This window comes from Dromiciops gliroides, chromosome 2, assembly GCF_019393635.1.
Source record: "Dromiciops gliroides isolate mDroGli1 chromosome 2, mDroGli1.pri, whole genome shotgun sequence".
In the NCBI taxonomy this organism is placed as follows: Eukaryota; Metazoa; Chordata; class Mammalia; order Microbiotheria; family Microbiotheriidae; genus Dromiciops; species Dromiciops gliroides.
Window position 1 is genome coordinate 483,685,021 of NC_057862.1, and position 22,990 is coordinate 483,708,010.

The 22,990-nt window shown below is 37.7% G+C and overlaps 1 protein-coding gene across 1 annotated transcript in view; it reads left to right on the forward strand.

Moving 5' to 3' along the window:
• CRIM1 (cysteine rich transmembrane BMP regulator 1) overlaps nt 1-22,151 on the forward strand; it is a 258,248-nt gene extending 236,097 nt beyond the window's left edge. Inside the window, 4 exon segments of the mRNA XM_043988449.1 lie at nt 4,899-5,093; nt 14,175-14,297; nt 19,384-19,571; nt 21,711-22,151. Of these exon segments, the coding sequence (XP_043844384.1) occupies nt 4,899-5,093; nt 14,175-14,297; nt 19,384-19,571; nt 21,711-21,887 (683 nt within the window). The 3' untranslated portion in view covers nt 21,888-22,151.
• Nucleotides 22,152-22,990: the final 839 nt, after the last annotated feature.

Sequence of the window (22,990 nt, forward strand, 5' to 3'; positions counted from 1 at the left end):
AAAGACCAGGCAAATGAATTAAAACAAAAGTTATTATAATTTTACTTTGAAAAAAATGTTCATCCTTTATTTGCCTTATGGATTTTTTAAAAATTCAGTGTGTCACTTGGCATAGCTTGATCCTTCAAGGTCTTTCGTTCTGATTCTTCTAGTGTCTGCTAGCATGTAAGCTCCTTGAAGGCAGGAACTTTCTTCTTTTTGTTTTTATTTGCATACCAAATATTTAACACAACACAGGGCACATAGTAAGCACTTAATAAATGCTTGTTTCCTTCCTTTCTTCCAAGTTGTTTTGTAGTTTTCAGTTGTATCTCTTTGTGACTCCTTTTGGGATTTTCATGGTAAAGATGCCATTTCCTTCTCTGGCTCATTTTTACAGATGAGGAAACTGAGGCAAACAGGGTTAAGAGAACTTGCTGAAGGTCACAAAGCTAGAAGTGTCTAAGGCCAGGATATGAAGTCGGGTCTTCCTGACTCCAGACCTGGCACTTTATTCACTGTGCCACCTAGCTGGCCTTCTTCAAAGTAGGAAGGTCTAACTACTTACTTGATAATTTCATGGATTCATGATCTTATTGGTGTGAATACTATGCTCCATAGAAGATTACAATATTAGGGTACAGCAATATGATTATTACATAAATATCCATTAGGTATTTATTAGTCCATGCCACAAAACCTCCTTGAGTTCTATAAAACAGCAACATTAAGATTCTTTTGTGAAGAGATGTTTAACTGTACAAAACTTTCTCTAAAATATTTGCTAGATATAATACTTCAGTCTGTACAGTTCTGTTTAATGTTGGCTTTAATGAAATGAGATATTGACTAGAAGTCAAAGCAGTACTTTTAATATATATTGTAATAATTGGAATGACGCCACCTACTGGAGACTTGAAAAGCTCCACCATGAGGAGAATGCCTCAGAGGGCAAGACCATGCGGCTTTTCCTTGGTGTCAGGAAGTAACATTTGTGCATGGGTACTGTCCACCAAGGCTACCAGCCAATCAACTTGAGGAGCCTCCCATTTTCTGGGAGGGGACAGGAAGGAGGAAGGAGGGCCTGCGCGGAGAGGTCTGTCTTTTTTGGGTTCCTGACTTGATGGTGGTGATGGCGGCAGAGGACTTCACAGGAAATTTGAGGAAAGATAGGAATGCCAGGCTGTTGGAATTCTGTTCTCAATCTTTCTCTTTCTATCTTTCAATAAACCCTTAAAAACCTAAACTGTTTTATCACTGATTTTAGTCAGTTTCCCCCAAAACTGGGGGAACAGATTAGAACCCACATTTAGAATCTTAAATTACACGATATTGTCATATTGTGGCAGTGTGGATCACTGGAAAGAGTGGTTGATTTGAAGTCAGAGGACATTAGTTCAAATACTGACTTATTATCTTTTCCTCAACTGTAAAATGAAGGATTTAAACTAGATCACTTCAGAGGTCCCTTTTTGCTTTAGTTCTATCATCCTATGACTTTATTTGAAATATTTGCTGAATTTGGAGTTGCTTGCTAGGAATTCCATCCTATCCACCATGCTTTATTCTTGGTAATAGCTCTCATCTTAAATTTAATCTGGAAAATATCTAATGGAGGTTTATTTTTTTTTAATTTAAGAAGATGAAGTCAACTGACCAGAAACCTTTCTGTTGTAATATGTAACAAGTAAAAAGAAATATATTTTTGTAACAATAGAAAGGGAAGACAAGTCAGAGATATTATCGTACTTAATCCTAACTTATATTCATTTCTGTGCTATCTCTAGGACATTAGAATTTTTAAGGGCATGAATACAAGAGACAAAATGTTACTGACTAGGGTTTGTTTGGTTTTCTACAAGAAATCTCATTTAGATAGAATCCAGGCTTTCATTTACTCTTCTGCAAAATGATGGAGTTCTTTCTCAGTTCTGCAGCTCTCATCTTGTGATCCTGTGACTTTTGAGATGCCCTCCAGCTCAAAATATTGTGATTATCTCATGCATGATCCTTTTCCCTTCTGGACAAGTTTTACACAAAATCATAGGCTAACTACTTCCAGGCACTCTGCTTTAGAATTTGAAAGTCCTCTGGACAGAAGGGCCTTTTAATCCCTTAAACGTTTCAACTCCAACCCCCTTCAGAACACTCAGTCAGATATTCTGTCTCCCTGGATTCCGTGATTGTATCCTCTTCATCAGCAAATACTCACTGAACACATCTATGTGCTTAACACTGAGCCTGAAAGAACTGGTTTCATAAAACCTCTGCTCTAGTCACCTAGAGAAGGAATTATTTTCCTTCGAAGTTTTTCTTATACGACTTCACTTACTTTCTTCATTTATTGGTGATTGTTAGATTGTAGAACTGCAGCCACACAGGCAGGACCAAGGAGACATGAGTCTGAGCATGAGATTTCTATTAATCTGGACATGATCTGGTCACTGTATACTATTCTCTGCATCATTTTTCCCTTTGTCAACATTGGCCTGTAAAAAGGCAAGTAGGAGTTTTCCTCAAAAGAATGTCTCCCTGTTTAGTTTGCCTCTCTCTATTATTAGTTGACTGCTGCCCAATTGATAATTATTCCCAATAACTATTAGTTGAGTTATTAGTGTTAGAAGACTAGCCCTGATAAATTGTCTTGCATTCATTCTGGAAAATGGACAAAAGGAATTAAGCCAAAGAAAAGTGAGCAAACAAGGGAGAAAAAATCAGGCAAGCTAGAGAAGTTGGAAGGCTTAATTATAAATGAGGTTCTCCTCTCTTTGGAAGAAGAGAGGGGAACCTCATTTATAATTAAACTCTAAAAAACTAGATATGAATATTACTTTTTTGACAAAATGTTTTCAAATACTTATTTTCCTTTAAGTTTTGTAAAATAAAGTTGAATATTGAATTGTTTTGTTTTTTAATGTGGAAAATGCACCCAGACTCAGTGAGACTGAAGGAAATGATTACTTAAATATTAATTATTCATACTAGTGTCACACAATCCTTTATGGTATTGTTATTCCTTAATTGCTATAATTATGGAGAGGTAGGTAAGAAAGGGAAAATCAGTAAAATTACTCCAATACAGATTTATTTCAGTTTCAATTTGAGAAAGTAAAGGGAATAATGTAATTGGAAATTTTTAACAGAGGCATACATAGAAGCTCTACCTAAGATATATGTGTGTATGTAAATATATATAATCTTTAATTTCATAAAGTTAAGCTAAGACATATTTCATGTATGTGGTTACAAGACCTTTAAGCTCATCCCTTCCCATCTTTTCCAGCGGGCTACATTCTTTACTATTTCCTTTCTTCCAGTTTTCAACCTCTCCCTATCTACTTGTTTGCACTCTTTTGTCTTCCAATATACCCCAGTATCCTCCATCTTTAAGAAGCCTTCATTATTCCTCACACTCAGTCCTTAATTCTTTCCAGTCTGGCTTCAGACCTCATCGCTCAACTGAAACTGCTATCCAAAATGACCGGTGATACATAATTGTCAAAACCTGATGTTCTTTTCTCAGGCCTCAGATTTGATCTTTGTGCTGCATTTAACGTTGTTGAGCACCGTTTCCTCCTGCATATTCTCTCCTGTTTTCATGTCACTACTTAATCCTGGTCATTACTTTCCTCTCAGTCACCTCAATCTCTGGCTCATGTATATCATGCCCCCGACCCTAAGTTTTCCCCATGGCTCTATCTTAGGTCTTTTTCTTTTCTCTAGACTATCTCTCTTGGTAACTTCATCAGTTCCCATGAGCTTAATTATCATTCCATCATCTCCGTTCACACTGTATGTATGTATGTATGTTTGTGTATGTGTTTTATATGTGTTTACATGTGTGTGTATAATGTGTATATGTATGTCACTTTTCAAACTGAATGTATCAGAGACATCTTTAACTCAGCATGTCCAAATTCAACTAATTATTTTTTCCCCCAAAACTACCTCTCTTTCAAATTTCCCTATTTCTGTTGACAGCAACACTATTCTTTCAGTCTCCCAGGTTCATTACCTTCAACTTTTCACTCTCCCTCACCTCACATATCCAGTCATTTATCAAAACTTGCTGTGTCTACCTCCACAGTATCTCACATCCAGCTCCTTCTTTCTACTCACACAGCAACCACTTTATTGTAGTCACTAATCACCTTTCTTGCCTACGTTATTTCAGTGGTTTCCTACCGAGTGTTTCTGCCTCAAGTCTCTCCTCCATTCAAGTCCATCCTCTTCACTGCTGAATCATTCTCCTTAAGTATAGATCTGAAACCCCTAGTCAGTAATGTCTAGTGGCTCTATTCTGCCTCCAAGGCAGGGATTCTTAAGCTGGGATCCATAGACCCTCAAGGATTCTGTAGGAGAGACTCCAAGGAATTCATGAACATAGATGGGGGGAATAACATCTCTATTTTCACTGACTGTAACTGAAACTCAAAGCCTTTTACAACAAGTTCCCAATCTATATTTCCCACTTCTGTACTCTCTATATCCAACCAAACTGAATTTCTCTTTAATCCTCACACAAGAAACTCCACCTCTAATCTGCCTGCCTTTGGACTCACCATCTTCCATGTCTGGAATATACTCCCTCCTCTCCTCTGACCCATAGAATCTCGAGGTCTCTTTCTTCTTCAACATGCAACTCCAGCACCATCTTCTGCATGAAGCCTTTCCTAATCCCTCTTCTACTTCGTGTATTCTATATATAAATATATATGTGTGGGAGGGCATGTATACACACACTTGTGAGCTGAATGGGACCATTTCAGAGACTTGCAAATATATCCTAAATTTCACCCCAAACTTTGGAAACATGACTACAACTTTAAAGAATTGTACCCATTGATTTCTTCCATATAGTATAGTGTGATGCTTTCCCATCTGAAGAAGCATCTTCCATGTATTATTCTCTTTAATAGAAGATCCAGTACCAAAGAAAGCAGTATGCCACTTCAGTGGGAAAACATATGCAGATGAAGAAAGATGGGACATCGACAGCTGCACGCACTGCTACTGTTTGCAGGGTCAGACCCTGTGTTCAACCGTCAGCTGCCCACCTCTGCCCTGTAAAGAGCCCATCAACGTTGAAGGAAGCTGCTGCCCAATTTGTCCAGGTAACAAAGCCATGGTCCTCCAATTTTTTTAAGTCAACTTTGGTTTTTTCAAGCATGAGTACAGGAAAATATGTTTCATCTCATTTAGTCCACGTTTCTTTAGCTGCTCCTAGGGGCAAAGCAAAATGCTTGGGGAAATATGTTTATTAGCTTATGTATTGTGTTTTTATTCCATCTCATAAGAGACCTGAATTCTTCTGACGCGTGGGTTCTGTGCACTTTAAATAAGAGTGTGGTCTTGTGAGCGTAACATAACAAGTATTGTTGCCATGCCTCTAAGAAAATATGTTGAATAGCTGAGAACCATTTTTGCTATTTGACACCCATCTTGCAAAACTAGATGAACATAATGAGCAAGAGGTTCAATAAAAGGCATACTAGTGGGGCAGCTAGATGGCGTAGTGGATAGAGCACCGGCCCTGGATTCAGGAGTACCTGAGTTCAAATCTGACCTCAGACACTTAACACTTACTAGCTGTGTGACCCTGGGCAAATCACTTAACCCCAATTGCCCCGCAAAAAAACCAACAACAACAAAAAAAAAGGCATACTAGTAGACAAATGGGTTGGGCTTTAACACATGACTAGATGTAAGACCCATAGTAAAAGGATTTTCATGAAGCTTTATCCCCTTGAACCTCTTTCAGTTAGTGCTTTCCCATATAAACACACACCTTTCTCTTTCACCTATTACCATATCAAACATCACACTCATATACCTAACTTGTCACCAACCACCACTGCCCCGCCTCTATACATCTTCACATGAATTCTTTCCTCATATTTCTCTTTCCCAAATGTAGCCTTTTCTCCCTTCCCTGCTATCATTTCTCACAAATACTTGATATTGATATGTTTTGTGGTTTCTAAAGCTCTGTACCTCCATTATTTTGTTTGAGCCTCACAACATGTCCATGAGCAAACTAAGGCTCAAACTTCGCCACCCTCACACAGTGGTATCTGGTTAGAGTTGTGATGTGAACCCAGGTATTCCAGATTCCCATACCTAGTACTCCCCTATGCTGCTCTGTGTTGCCTTTCCATAAATCTTGGACTTGATAGTTGATCCTTTCTTTCCAGTGGTATCTCAGTGGTAGCCAAATAGCCACATATATCCCAGGAGTGAGCCAAGAATAAGGAAGCCAGTTTTAAAGATTCAGGTTGAAATTCTGCTGAGAAACTAAAGGGACTACATACCCTATCATATCTGCTTCAACATGTTCAAGAATTCAGTTCAAATCAACAAATATATATTTGCACACTGTAAAAACAGTAAGTAATCACCATGCTAGTGAGAAGTCAGGTACAAAGATGAAAAAATCACATAGTTCTTGCTCTCAAAGAGGTTTATAGGCTCACAAGGGATACAGTATGTACACCAGGCCTGACACATAGTAAATGCTTAAGAAAATGGTTTTTTTCATTCATTTTAATTCAAGTACGATCCAAGATAGAATGTGATAAGATAAAAGGAGAAATCAAGAAAAACTGCCTGAAAAAAAATTCAGAAGGAAGAGATCAAAGAAAGCATCATAAAGCTGGTAGCACCAAGCTGGGTTGTGAAAAGAGCCAAAGGATTTCAGCCAGCCCTGCATTATACATTTCAGGCAGGGGGTTGGCTGATCTTAAGACACAGAGGGAGGAAAGTACAGGGTACTTTAAAGTAATAGCTGGTAACCCAGTGTGTCTGGACTTAAAGTGCATACACTGGAAGGGAGAAAAGAAATTTTGGAAGACCTTAAATGCCAAGCTAAGGAGTTGTTATTTCACAGATTTCTTCCTTAATTGTATCTGAATATGATGCTCTATTCAATATAATAATCAGGATTCACAAACAGTTTATAGCTGTGTTTCCAATGCAGCAGAACAGTTCATAAAGAGGCAGACATTTCCATTAATCAAGTGTTAATTGCTAGGTATTAAGAAAACCAAAAATTTTAATTGAATTTTTCATTGAATTGGCCATCTGTATAGGTATTGTGTAGATATAACCTTAATTGAATATATGTGTGTGTATGTATGTGTGTATATATGTATATATAATACAGAATATATATACACACATATAATGTACACATATATGTATGTTCTATTTCTCTAAAATATATTTTTTTAAATTCTGCTATTTTAGAAAGGTGAACTTACCATTGATATTCCTCCCAAATATTATAATCTGAAAGACATGGAATAATAAATAGAGAGCTGACCTAGGATTTGGGAAGTCCTAGATTCAAGTTCTGGCTCTGTGATCTGGGGCAAGTCACTTAACCTTTCAGTGGCCCAGTTAACTCTCTAATGTTACAAGGTTCAGAAGAGTTGAATTACTAAAAGGAGTTTCAAAACTAGAATATGACAACACTGGTAAAGTCACAGGTCCAGATTACATTTATATACATGAACACATATGCCTATATAGTATGCATATATGTTTGTATATGCACACATGTATACTTACACATATTAATGCATATATACAGATGTGCAAGTGCATGTACATAAGTGTGTAGAAAGACATGAGAGAGAAAAAGAAACATAATCCCAATCTCCCATTTAAAAGAAAGAGACTAGGGGTTAAAGTTTTGATGATTTCATTTTGATAGTTTAATGTATTGATATGCTTAATAAACTCATTATTTTGACTTCCAGTATGGAACAGAAAGAAAATAACAGGAATTTTTCTTTGAGCTCTAATATTGTTGCCTAGAGTTTATCATCTTTTTCTTCTCAAGTTTGGTGACGTCTTCTCTCTTTAGAATTTTTATGTTTTTTATTAGATAATTGTGAATGTGGCATATACCAATACCATTGAAGTTGTTTGAGCAATCCACTTAGAGCTAATGCCTAAAATTAGATCAGCAGATATTTGTTTGAACATCTGTTCTTTGTAAAGTAGTGAGCTCGACACCATAGAGAATACAGAAAAATACAAAATAATCTCTACCTCATAGGACCCAACCGTGTGGTTGGAAAGACAAAGTCAAAAAATATGAAGTTAAATAATCATCTAATAGGTAATAAAGGCCAAAATGCAAGAATTGACACAAGGCAGTAGATGAGTATTTCAAAATGAGTGGCAAACGGTAAGTTCTCTGAGTTCAGAGAAGGAGGAATGGGTTGTAGTGGACAAAGAAGGCTTCACAGAGGAGAGCTGTTGAAGGTTTATACACCACAGAAGTAACATAACAAAAATGGTGTTTCAGTGAAGAATCTGATGGCAGTGCCAAAAGGCTATGTTATAAGAGAGAATGGAGACCAGGAAAAAGCCCTGGCAATAGTCTAAGCATAAGAGGATGAGGTGTGAACAAGGGAGGTAGTGAGAGTAGAAGAGAAGGGGGAAATGTAGGGGACAGAAAACTACAGGTAACATGACTGCATTTATATTTTATTTATTGAAAAAATTCAGATATTGTTGAATACATATATCGACCAATAAATGTTTTCTAGTAACTTTCTAGCACATCTTTTTTTTTTAACTCTTGGATAGTGTTCTTTGAAATCCTTGAATCTGATGCTTTCAACTAGATAGTGCAGTAGAAAGAGTCCTGGATCCAGTCAGAAAGACTTGAGTTTATATCCACCCTCAGATACTTACTACGTTTGTGACCCTATGCAACTCACTTAATCTCTGTTAGCTTGTTTCCTTATCTGCAAGATGGGAGTGATAATAATAGCACTTACTTCTCAAGATTATTGTGAAACCAAAATAAGATAATACTGTATTTGAAAACCATAAAGTGCTACTACATGCTAGCAATTATTATTACACCCATCTTTAGATAAAAGTGAAAGAGAATTGTGGTATCTGATCTGGATAAATATGGGATTTCTGTTTATTTTCTCTACAAAATGTATATTTGTTAAGTCACATTTGCTTAAGTGTGACCTGCCATTTTATCCAAGAGTGGAAGGGAGGTGTCCATAGAGTGGCTCTGTACTGTACTACTTAATGTTTCTGTCACTAAATTGGATAGAGGCATGAATGGTGTAATTTTCAACTTTACAGGGAACACAAAGCGGGGAGGAATAGCAAACACAGCTGACAGGATGGGAAATACAAAATAATCCCAATAGGCTAGAATTATGGGCCAAGTCTACAAAGATAGAATTTAATGTAGATAAACATAAACTCTTACACTCGAGTTCAAAAAGTAAGCTGCACAAGTATGGGAAAGAGGCATCACCTGATAAGTCTACATGAAAGAGATCTGAGGGTTTAGGGAACTGCAAGCTCAGTCTAGATTGTCAAAAGTATGGCACGACATCCAACTAAGATAATATAATCCTGTGCTTTATTAAGAGGTATGATATCCAGAACAGGAAAGGGCTGAGTGCATTGTGTTCACCCCTAGTCAGGACATATCTTCAATGGACCCAGTTCTGAGTGCCTCTTTTGGAAGGACATTAATGAGAACATTGTGGGTTGGAGATGGAAATTCCATATAAGAATTGGTCAGAAAAACTGAGGAAGATTAATCTAGGAGTGACATTATAGCCCTTTTTAAAAATATCTTATGGGCTTTTATGTAAAAAAGGGATCAAGGGGCAGCTAGGTGGCACAGTGGATAGAGCACCTGCCCTGGAGTCAAGAGGACCTGAGTTCAAATCCGGTTTCAGACACTTGACAATTACTAGCTGTGTGACCCTGGGCAAGTCATTTAACCCTTATTGCCTCAAAAAAAAAAAGGGGGGGATCAGGCTTGTTCTGTTTGGCTTCAGAGGGAATAACAGTGTGTAGAAGTTACAGAAAGACAGGTTTGGGCTTAAAGGAAAAACAGTAGGGCCACCCCAAAATAGAATAATTTGCTTCATGAGATATCTGGCTTCCTTTCACTTGAAGTCAAGGCAACAAGTCAACAAGCATTTACTAAATGCCTATGGTGTCAAGGCACCATGCTAAGTGCTGGAGATAGAAAGAAAGGTGAAAAAGTTTCTGCTCTTAAGGAGATCAGACTAATGGAGGAGACATTGTGCATACAGAATATACAAACAAAATGGATACAGTATAAAATGGACATAACCACCACCCATCAGAGATGTAGAGGGAATTCCAGTTTGGTATCTGTTGGACTTCAATGGCCTCTGAGGTCCTGTCCCACTCTCATTTCTGCAATTCATATTTAATGAGAACTATGAAAAAATGTATCCCTCAAAAGGCCTAAGGAAGAGGCAACATAGGGTAAAACTAGAAACTAGAAAACTTGGGTTCTCTTTCCAGCCCCATTGATAGCTCTTAAGCTGATCTTAAGCCTCTTACTCTCAGACCTTCATTTCTCTCTGTATATTGAGAATATATAGTTATTCTTTCTCTAATTCACAGGGATATGGTGAGGATAAATAAGACCATAGAGACAGGCACTTTCCCATGCTTCTGTCCAGCCAACTAGATCTTGCTAAAAATTTTACTATGAGAGCTTCATATACTCTGCCCCAGGGAAGACAGTCAGCTCATCAGAGGAAAAGGATTTTAGATGCAATCACAATTATTGCTGTCCATGTACCTCGTTCAGTAAAATTCGCTCCTCAACCTCCACATAAACAGCTAAAATGTTTGTTTTTATCCTTCTGAATTTTTCGATTTCTTTGGATGATCCTATCCCATTTCATAGTAATTTCCCCTAATTCTGAGGAAGGGGCTAGTTAAAGCAGTGACCTTTTTTGATGGTGGCAGGTATTCTTTTCTCTTCTGACTGTTAAGCCCTAAAACGCCATAAATGGACCCTAATTTCTAGAAGGTACTCTGGCTACCATGCCTAACAACTGCTGTCATGTTTCAGACTTTGGAACAGTATATAGTTTTTGACTATGCATAGATGACTTGGGCCCAGGTAAAAAAAAAAAAGAATCTGAAATTTTCTCCTTTATCCATAGCATAATAGTAATTTTGGAAAATTTTATTAATATGACCTAGAAATAGATGCCTATAAGTAAGGTCCTTTCAATCAGTCAAGCAACCACCAGCATTTATTGAGCACCTGCTATGTGCCTGACCCTATGACCCTTACTTAATAGCTTCTCCTTTTGGGTGTGGAATTTGAGTATATTTAAGTATGGAAACTAGACTTTCTGTCTAAAGAAAAAAGGAAAGTTCTTTTTTTAAGGAAAAAAAAATTAAGATCGTTTACAAATGAATTTAGCTGCTTTTAGTGGAAAGGAACCTAAGTGTGGTCCACTTGAGGTGATGAGTGGTGAGAACATTTAAACATTCACCATATATACTCTTTTTTATTATTCACACAAGAGGGAAGGTCAAATAGAGAAATCCCTCTAATTTTAAAAAAATTTTTATGAAACGTGTTGCCACATAGAAATGGAGTATTTTTACACACTTGGTGGATGAGCATGAGAAGAAGCACAGTGTGATGAGAAGGTTGATTTGAAGTCAGAGGACCTGAGTGTCTGCCATCTCTCCTTGTGTGGCATGGGTCAAATCATTTAACCTCTCTAGCCCTCAGTTCTTTCATTTATAAAATTAGGGGTTGAAGCAGATGATCTCAGTTCCCTTCTAGCTCTAAATCTATAATCATCTGATTATCTATCTTTTATCTTTTATTATAAATATAAGGGCAGTTAGGTGGTGCAGTGGACAGAGCACCAAGCCTTGAGTCAGGAAAAATCATCTTTCTGAATTCAAATCTGGCCCTAGACACTTATTAGCTGTGTGACCCTGGGCAAGTCACTTTACCCATTTGCCACAATTTACTCATCTGTAAGGTGAGCTAGAGAAGGGGATGGCAAACCACCCTTGTATCTTTGCCAACAAAACCCCAAATGGGGTCATGAAGAGTCAGACAACTAAAGAACAACTGAAAATTATAAATATATCCTTCTAAAGGCAGGCCTTCTTAACTTGGGTTCTATGAACATTTTAAAAATAGATCCTGATAATTGTAGTTCAATATCATTTCTTTCCTTGGTAACCCTACGTATTTTATTTTATGCATTTAAAAACATTATCCTAGGGCAGCTAGATGGTGCAGTGGATAAAGCACTTGGCCCTGGATTCAGGAGTACCTGAGTTCAAATCCAGCCTCAGACACTTAACACTTACTAGCTGTGTGACCCTGGGCAAGTCACTTAACCCCAATTGCCTCACTAAAAACAAAACAAAACAAAACAAAAACAACCCATTATCCTGAGAAGGGGTCCACTTTACCACATGCCAAAGGGGTCAATGACACATACACGTAAAACTCAAGGACCTCTCTCCTAGAGTCTCAAAGCTTTTCTTATTTCTGCTCTTAGCAAGACAACCAAATAACTACATAACCAATCTTAGGTAGGCTTTGAGAATATATTTGTTACATTTGATACTGACTGGTTTTGTGGATTCATTATAAAATTAATCTTCTGTAGTGAACATTGAAGCTAGGAACCAGCTGGTCGCTGGACTAGCAAGAGGTCATATGTGCTGCAATGAGGTAAGAAACTGCAGCATAAGCCTCGCAAGGGAATAGTCACCACAGTTACAGTTACTGGGAATCCTACATAACCAATAAAATAGCTTTTTTCCCATGAAGATTAATCATGAGGAAAAGCTCCTGCTCTATTAAATGAGGTAACACTTGGGAAAACACTTAGCACAATACCAGCCATATAGTAGGCCTAACTAAATGCTTACTTATTCCACTCCATTCCTTTATATTTGGGTCTGTGCTTTAGAAGACAATACTATCAGGGCAGCTAGGTGGCATAGTGGATAGAGCACCAGCCCTGGATTCAGGAGTATCTGAGTTCAAATCTGGCCTCAGACACACTAGCTGTGTGACCCTGGGCAAGTCACTTAACCCCAACTGCCCTGCCCAAAAAGAAAAAAAAAAGACGATACTAGTAAAATCTGTTTTTACTCTTGGAATTTTCAAGAATTCATTGAAAACCATCATTTCTCTGAGAGACTAAAAACCCTATGATCTGAAAGCCAAAGCAGAAGATACAAAGGTATGAAAAATAGCTTTTTGCCCCTTGCCCCAAATACTATTGCCTCTTGGTAGAGTTGGACATGACTAAAAAACAACTGAATGAATGAATAGGTTCTTATCTCATGTGCTTATTAGCCCACTGGTCCAGAACTTTCCAACTTTGGCTAAGACTCCTTTAATTCTCTTAAGTTACTTAGGTTGGGTAGATAACTTGGACCAAGATTAATCATTGATGAGCTCTATTAGTAACTGCATTGTGACCATTGATTTTAATGAGTGTTCTCTTACAAATGGTGAGTATCTTTATTACAATAATAATTTATCAAAATATTAGACCTAGTCATAGAGGAAAGGGTAGGCAAAAATAACTTATATAGTAGAGATGCTTCAGATTTTTGCCAGTTCTTGATAATTTCATCAAGGAAATCTACAAAAATATCTCTTTTATTGCTACCCATGAAAATTCTCAGTGTTTTTGGTGAATCTCAGGAGATTCAAGTCCAAAAACATCTAACATTTGGAACAAATAATATTCTTCTTCTAATTTTTCTTTGTTTTATAGGCTAATTGGTGAAAGTGCCTAGATGTCCCATAATTTGGGTATATAAATATGATTTACTAATGATTTTAACTGAAAAGAATAATAAACAATCCAAATGTACAAGCTACTATTTAACCTTACATTGCGGATATCACACCAAGTCTCCAGTTCAGCCCCCTTGGGTGGGGAGGTTAAGAGAAAGGGAAATGGATAGGAAATATAGAGGGAGATCCTTTAGTCATTTAAGTCCTATTTTTTTTCTTTAATTAGATTCAACATTATAAAAATGACTAAACTATCACAATATGAGTTTATAGTAAGTGATCCAAAATAAATGTTACATTTCAAGCTACTCTATCTTCAGTTTCCTGATTATAGGGGAAAAGTGATGGTCCATATCATTAGCATGAGAGTGAAGGAACTCATACCTTATTTTATGAGCTCTGGCTCCTGGGCTACCAAGCTAATGGATATGTCTTTACTCAAGAAAACCAAGGAACTAGAACTTCAACCTAGTATACCAGGAAAAAATTATTGAATGAATGAAATACCCAAGTTGGTTTGAAAATAAGAAACTGATCACATTCTTACTGTCATCTCTCATGAAATGTTTCCCTCTTTTAGAGATGTATGTACCTGAACCAACTAATATTCCCATTGAAAAGACAAATCATCGAGGAGAGATTGAATTAGAGGTACCAGTGTGGCCTACCCCTAGTGAAAATGACATCATCCATCTCCCCAGAGGTAAGTTGTAGGGTAGGCTGGAATAAATAAGATAATAGAGGCAAAGGTATTTTTACATGGGCCTGTCCCTATTCAGAGTCTTTCTGTGGGCCTTCTAGAACTAGTAAGCCTTCGACAGCATCCAGAAAGTATCTTATGTTCTCTATCACCATTGTTATTGCCCCTAATTTTGGTATTGAAAAAAATTCCCATAGGCAAACTTTTTAATGGATTCCCCTAATAATTAGAAGCAATTATTATATCTTAGACATGCCTTCAAAAATGTGTTATTACATAGTAGAAAAAAAATGAAAATAACTGTCTTGTCTACTTTATAAGAAATAAAAGCTCATGGTCTTACAAAGAAGTGTGGGCTGACATATGTCTGCACCCAAAAGCTCATGGTGTGTTAGCATGCTGGATGTACATCAGGAAGGTCTAGGTTGAAATCCTAACTCAGACAGTTAATGGCTGTGTCACTCTGGACCTCAGTTTCCTCATCTGCAAAATGAGGGATTCAAACTCTATCTTACCTTCCAACTCAAATCTATGATCTGATGCCCTATTTCCTAGGATAAAGTACTACCTACATTAGATATCTAATAGATTTTTTTGTTGCAAATAGAAATTGCCAACATAAAATACTCGATTCACTGAGGTCTATGAAATCTATTCATAGTATCTAAATATGGGGTCTTTTCCCATTTTATTGACATAGTTGTGGCTCCATATACATTTCATGTGTCACATATACTGAATTTTCTAACAGTTTTACTTTTTTTAGTAATGTTCAGACAAAATTATAGTTAGATTAGTTTCCTTGAGGGCCTCAAAAGAAGGTTTCTAAAATTGAAAATGATTTGAGGAGTTACTAAAATATTAAATATAAAGTCAGTTGGAAAAGGTTGTCATTAGTGGAAAAATGTTTTAAAGCAACAAAATATAAAGAAATTTTAATTTTCTGGCTTATAAAATAACATTTTGAAATTATTATTTCTTTGGGTGAACTCTAAGCTGCCTTTGTTACCAAGCAAATGATTTCCTTTCCCAGTTTTCCTTTAGTATCATTTGCTCATCATTGCCAATTCATAGGAGATCAGGAAATTCATGAATTATCTTTGTGATGAAGGAGGCAATGGGGACCAAATGTAGTCCTCCTTTTCCTTTGCCCTTCTCTTTTCCCCTTTTTTCCAATTTGGGACTGAATATCAGACCAGTGGGGTGAACAAGAGAAGCTAAGTTGAATTAGTTACAGCTTTCTAGACAGTCCCAATATCTTAACTTAAGCAATAGCAGTAGAGCTGGTGAGCTAACCCCAAAAAACAAAACAAGTTAAACCAAAGGCTTTTCCAGAGCATTCTGATCGTTTTTGCTGTACATGTCTTTGTTTACCTTTTCATCATGTTATTAAGTCATTGGCTAATATTTCTTTTAAGTGCTTGAAAGTCAAGTGATGTATGTTTTGATTTGGATGTTTAAAATATTTTTAAGTTCTGATCAAGTTTTAATAATTCTTTTAGCCATGGCTACCTAGTCAAAGGATCTGAGGCCTAATCCCAATTATTCCACTTTCTACCAGTGTCCTGTGTGACATTGGGCAAAGTAACTTCCCTTTTCTGGGCCCTCGGTTCCTCATCAATAAAAGGAAGTCATTGGACTAGATAACCCCCAAAGTCTCTTCTAACTCTAATGCTATGATCCTCAGATGACAAATTTAGTACGTTTTTATTTTCCTTGCCAATTTGGAACCGTCATATATCTGTCCAGTATTCTTTCCCATCCTTTTTTTAAAAAAAAAATTCCTCCCCCCTCAGAATTTATGATTGTACTCCAATGGATTCACTTGTTCCCTTATAGAGAAAGCTCAACTTTAATCATGTTGATAGCACAGTGTTTTTCATAGTTGAGAACTGAAGTGAGAAGTGAAATCCAATTGTTGAAACTAGTAACAATAGAGACTACTGTTGTCTTCCCTGGGGCATATATCAAAGACATAACAGAGAACTTCCCAAGACTGGTTAAAACGCATGACTTGGGGGCAGCTAGATGGTGCAGTGGTTAAAACACCAGCCCTGGATTCAGGAGTACCTGAGTTCAAATCTGGCCTCAGACACTTGACACTTACTAGCTATGTGACCCTGGGAAAGTCACTTAAGCCCTCATTGCCTGGGAAAAAAAACACAAACTCCCCCAAAAAACAAAAAAGAACAACAACAAAAAAAAACCCGCATGACTTGCTGACTACTTAGAGTAATTCACTTTAGTATAATTTATTCTCCCAAAAGAAACGTAAAAAGCATTACAAAAAGTAATGAAATCTTGAGAAAGAAACTGAGACCACTGGAGAATAGAGTGGTATTGCCATCATTTTTGCCCATTAAGGACAAGTGAAAGAGAAAAACTGCTTTTGGCAGTGAATACCTAGTCAAAAAGATAGTGTCTGAAAATGAAGATTCAGATTTCTGGACCACAGATTGAAATTACAAGAATGGCAGACCAATCGCAAATAGGTGTCTTGCAAATCTAATCAAAACAGCTTTAAACTGAAATGAAGGGAGAGGTAGAAAATGGACTACATATTCAAGATGAGAGGAGCCACAGTATAGGAATGCAACACCTAGACGCTCAAAGGAGACCCTCCAGAAAAGGAACTATCAGTGAAAGCCATAGTCTCAGAAGCAAAAGGTTTAGGGAACAAGGAAAATGAACTAGAGGCCCTAACCAAGGGAAGGCAAATTAGACCTCTTAGGCATTACTGAAGCCAGGTGAGATGGCATTCGTGACTGGAATGTGGTTCTGGATGGGTATACTTTATGCAGAAAAAACAGGAGAGGATTGTACATTAAGAAAATATTCTTATGTGAGGGTATCTGCAAACAAGAAGGGGAAGCATTATGGAATGGATTTGGGGAGAAACAAGCAATTTAATCATCAGACTGTTAGCTCTTTGAGGATTGGGACAACGTGACTTTTATCTTTGTAGCTATAGTGCCTATCACATGTTTAATAAATACTTATTGATTGATGGTGATGGGGGACTTCAATTATCTAAACACTTGCTAAACCTCTGAAGGACCTCTGAAGGACCTGCTAATAACTTCCTATCTTAAGTTCATTCTTCAAAAAGAGTGAATTCCATTCTGGATATGATTCTGACCCAAAGAAATAAAACTGATCGGTGGGCTAAAAATGAGGGCAATGTTGCAGGGAAATGACTACTCCCTCCTAGCCTTTGTAATAGTGAGAGGAAAGCTGGTCATAAGACATGTCCCCTAGATTTTGGGACATCAGATGGCAAAGGGTCCAAGAGGAAGGATACGTAATATCCCTTGGACAAAAATCCTATACATAAAGACTTTGCCAAGGAAGGATGGAAACTGTAAAGAGAAATTCTGAAGATACAAAGGAAAGTAATGGGAGAGTTGTCCAAAGACACTGACATGTACATGCAAAAAACTCACCAAACTAGTGTTTTAATGATTGTGCTTTTTAAAATGATATGCAAGAGCTGATAAGAGGATGAATAAAAATAATGGCATCCTTTAAGAACAGTGTCATGACAGCCAAAATGCAGGATGAGCCAAGAGCCTGGCAAGGAAAGTCAGAGACAGCAAAAAGTATTTTGGTTTGATTAAACTAAATTGGGGAAAGAGGAGGATTAAAGAAGGGATAGGACTTCTACTCAGAGTGGATACAATTATGAAAAATGACAATGGAAAGAAGACAAAATTACTCTTTCTTAGGATTTTGTTTTCTCTTCTGAGGAGCCTGTCTTTTGGACTGGAGAGCACAGAACAAAAATCTGTAATAGGGAGTTGATACTCAAAATAAGGAAATAGTATAAGAAAACTTATTTGACCTTGATAGATGGTCCAGATGTACTACACCCTCAGGACCTGAAAGAATTGACAGATCTGATTGCTGAACCACTGTCAGTGACTTATGAAAGATCTTGGAGTAGTATAACTAAGTAGATATGGACATTGTTACTTAATCATTCTGTAATAGATCCATGTGGATTGGAAAGGAGACCCTAAGGATCTGTGTTCAACTTTCTGTTTTTTTAACATTTTTGTCTGTCTTCAGTAAAGGCATAAGCAAAATCCTTCTGAAATCTGCAGAAGATATAAAGGTAGAATGAATAGATAACACACTGGATGACAATATCGGGACCTAAAAAGTTCTTGACAAACTAGAAAAAAGAGCTAAGAAGGTTAAATTAAAAGTAATTACAGTTGGGGCAGCTAGGTGGCACAGTGGATAGAGCACTGGCTCTGGATTCAGGAGGACCTGAGTTCAAATCCAGCCTCAGACACTTGACACTTACTAGCTTTGTGACCCTGGGCAAGTCACTTAACCCCAATTGCCTCACTTAAAAAAAAGGTAATTACAGTCTTCGATTTCAGTTCAAGAAATATACTTCACAAGTACAGTATTAGGGGAAGTTTGTCTATATAGCCATTTATCAGGAAAAAAATCTGAGGATTTTTAGTGGGCTTAGTTTATGAATCAACATTGTGATATGGCAATGGGAAAAGCTTGTGCTCCATTAAGAAAGGAATAGCTTTCAGGAATAAAATGGGAATCCCACTGTTCCCTACTATCAGAACACATCTGAAATATTGTATTCAGTTCTGGGCTCCAGACTTTGGAAAAGACATTGATGAACTAGCAAGTAATCAAAGTGGGGAGGTCTTGAGTTTTTGTACCAGTCAATTTGAGGAAGTGAGGATGTTCAGCCCAAAGAATAGGCTCGGAGAGTATGTGATAGCTGCATCCAAGTACCTAAAAGGCTCTTGTGTATGAGAGGAATTAGACTTGTTTTTGTTTTGGCACTAGAGGGCAGAAGTAAAAGGAATACCTAGGAATGGGTAGGGAGAAGTTTCAAAGAAGCAAATTGAGTCTTTATGTCAGAAAAAAAACTTCCAAATAGCTATATAGTAGTGAAACGGACCATTTCAGAAGACTTCAAATAAGCTTTCATAGATGATTTGGACTGAGTGATTGCTTCCTTTTAACTTGTTTATAATGTGAGTTGGATAGCTCTCCAAAACTGGTTTGTGATTTAGTAACAAGGACTTATATTTTATTATTTTATTTTTTCCAGACATGAGCCACCTTCAGGTGGAGTACAGAGATGGTAATGGGCCACATCTAAGTGAAGATACTTCTTTTGCATCCTTTTTCTGGATTGCAGGAATAATGGCTGTCCTGGCTTTTATAGTAGGATTCCTATTTTTAAATCAGAAGAAACAGTGGATACCAGTGCTCTGTTGGTATCGAACACCTACTAAGGTAGAGTACTGACAATTTTATCCTTTTGAATGGTGAAATTAGGAAAACATCTAAACGTTGTACTCGAGAATGATTTAGTGGAACTTAGGTTTTATGCTTCACAGTTTCTAATGTTTATCAGACTACAAATATCAGATAGCTGTTAATTTCAGACTGCTGGTTGGTTCCATGTTACTGATGAAAATGTTCCCATCTTCTACTATTTTAATGAACTCTGACATTTGAAACATCCAATCTCCTCAATTTACCTTGAGGTTTTCAAGGAACTAGTTGAACACAGCCTTATTCATAACAGACATAAATTATAACTCTCATGGAAAGCTAAATATAACTTGATTATCTTGGGTGGGGCAAGAGTGGAACCAAATAAGAATGAGAATGTCCAGAATAGAGGTGGAAAGGTATAGAAGATGGCAGAGGGTAAAAAATGATGGTGAAAAGGACAAGGAAAAGTGAATAATAACAATTGTTGACATTTATGTAACTTTATAATTTGCAAAGAGCTTTACATGAGTAATCTGATTTGAGCCTAGCAGAAATGCTGTGACATAGGCAGTACAAGTAGTATCTCCATTTTACAAATGAGGAAACAGACTCAGAGGAGTATAGTGATTTATCAAAGTCATACAGTTAGTCAGTGGCACACACAGGTAGGCCCGAAACCCCAACTCTCTGACTCAAAGTCCAGTGTTCTCCCATACTGGCTCTTGAAATAGTGAGAAAAGAATATGGAGCAGGAAAAAGAACAAAAATCATCCAAATAAAGGTTGAATCTAAATCTGTCAATATTGATAGAGAGTGGGGCAGCTAGGTGGTGTAGTGGATAGAGCACCAGCCCTGGAGTCAGGAGTACCTGAGTTCAGATCCGGCCTCAGACACTTGACAGTTACTAGCTGTGTGACCCTGGGCAAGTCACTTAACCCCAATTGCCTCACCAAAATATATATATATATATCTATATATATATATATAGAGAGAGAGAGAGCATGTGCAGGCAGGCAGACATTATTAAGGTAACCAACCTTCAAAAACATGTTCTGGTTATGTTTGCTAAGTGCAGGATAGAAGGTTGTTGCCTCTATCACTAAGTAGGGGTTCTAAATAGCTGAATTCTAAGTAGCTTATTATCTTAAGGCTGAAAACATCATCTGGTCCAACTTGCCACCCAAAGGAGGAATAGCTTCTACATCAGCCCAGACTAATGGCCACCCAGACTGTATCTGAATGTACATTTCCAAAATTGGATCAATAGAGCATTTATTAAGCACCATGAACCAGCCCCTCTGCTACGTCCTGGGGATACAGGGTTGTACGGAACAGGGCAGGTGGCACTAGTGGTGGTTCCAGGAGTGGACTGTAGCTTTTTAAGTTGCAAGCCTAGGGGACTGAGAGGACAGTGGTGCCCTCAAGGGTAATAAGGAAGTTAAGAAGAGGGGGAACATTTTAGGGAGAACGATAATGGACTTCAGTTTTGGACATTCTGAGCGTAAGAAGTCTACAGAACATCATGTTTAAGATGTACCATGTGCACTTGGAGCTGTGAGTCTAGAGATACAACTGAGAGGTTAGGGCTGGATAAGTGCATTTGAGAATCGTCATTATAGAGATGATAATTGAGTCCATGGGGAACTGATAAAATAACCAAGTGAAATAGTACAGAGGAAGAAGAGAAGAGGGCCCAGGACAGAGCTCTGAAGGACACCTATAGTCAGCAGGCATGACCTGGACAAATTCAACAAAGGAAACTAAGGAGCAATGAGATAGGTAGGAGGAGAATGAGTAAAGATCAGCGTCATAAAAACCTAGAAAGAAGAGTATCAAGGAGAAAAGGGTCATTGACAGTGTCTAAAGAAGGATGAGGATTGAGAAAAGACCATTAGATCTGGCAATTAAGAGATTGTTAGTAACTTTGGATAGAGCTAAATACCTCAGATTCCTTCACATGCTGTCCAAATCTCTACCATCCTAGTCTTCTTCCTCTAAACATGCTTTCATTTGTCCTTAAAATGTGACACCACCAGGAACAGAATACTAGTGCAAAGTCCCTTTATTTGGAGACTTCTAATATTAATTTTGTGAATTGTAGACTGGTTAGGGGATGAACTAATCCCACTCATATTTTTCTTTTTCTCTTTTTAGCCTTCTTCCTTAAACAATCAGCTTGTGTATGTGGACTGCAAGAAAGGAACCATGGTTCAGGTGGATAGTTCTCAGAGAATGTTAAGAATTGCTGACCCAGATGCAAGATTTAGTGGCTTCTACAGCATGCAAAAACAGAACAACCTTCAGGCAGATAATTTCTATCAGACAGTGTGAAGAACTATACCCTCGGTGAGGTTAAAAAAGAAAAAAGATGAAATCTGCTCTGACTTAGAATTTGTGCACTTGCTTAGTGGGTGGTATTGGATTTGTGACTTCATGTACAGCTCTAAGACCTTCCCGGGATGGGCTTTGTCTACAGCCAGGTGCCAGAACAAGCATTCCCACTTCCTCGTGATAACTGACCAAGTGTTTTCTTAGAACCAAAGTTTTCAAAAGTTGCTAAGATATATTTGCTTGTAATATAGCTGTAGAAATACTGGGGCGGGGGTGGGTGGGAGCATTGAGTTGGGGGAGTGGGTGGGAGGGTTGTGTTGGGAAGACAGATTGGTCAGCTTGGCTTGGGGAGAAACCCGGTAAAAATAAAACCAGTCAAATGGCTGAGCATCAGGAGGACTTTTTTTTTTCTCATTGTTCTTAAAGCTGCATTGGTTGCAACAAAGCCTAGCCTAAGTGAAAGACAAGAAAAGGGCCTCACAATTCGGCTGCTGTAACCACCTCGAGAACAACAACACTCGGAGACAAAGGCCTTTAACAGCCATCCCGGGTGTCCTATAGCCACAGGTTCTATACAATCAGAATGTGCAGTAGGCAGTGAGAAAGCCAGGGAGAAGGGTTAGCAAGCTCTCTTGGATGCGGGTTATTAAGGATGTGTACAGTTATTCCTTGTGCTGCTTTTATTGTCTTCTTCCAAGCCAACCAGCCAGTTACTGGCAGAGTTAGCAAATGAATGAGACTGAAGTCATTTCTTGATACGAGCACTGGAGCTTTTCTTACGACAGTCTGGAAGGAAGGAAAGGGCAAAGAACGCCAGGCATTTCCAGGGGCTTGTCCATTTGTTTGTTGTTGCTTTGTTCTGTTCTGTTGTGTTGGTTGTTCATAGTTTCAAAGTTTAAAAAAGGTTAGTTTTTGTTAAAGCTCTAGCTTAAAAGGAAACAGGTTGTTTTGTGTTGGTATGTTTTTTTTGTTGTTGTTGTGTTTTTTTAAGGAAAAAAAATACTGTTTTAGGATTTTTCCTTATTATTTACTGATTCTACAAAATAGAAACTACTTCCATGCTAGGAAGCAGCTTAATTTTTATTGTATATTATTCAAGCACC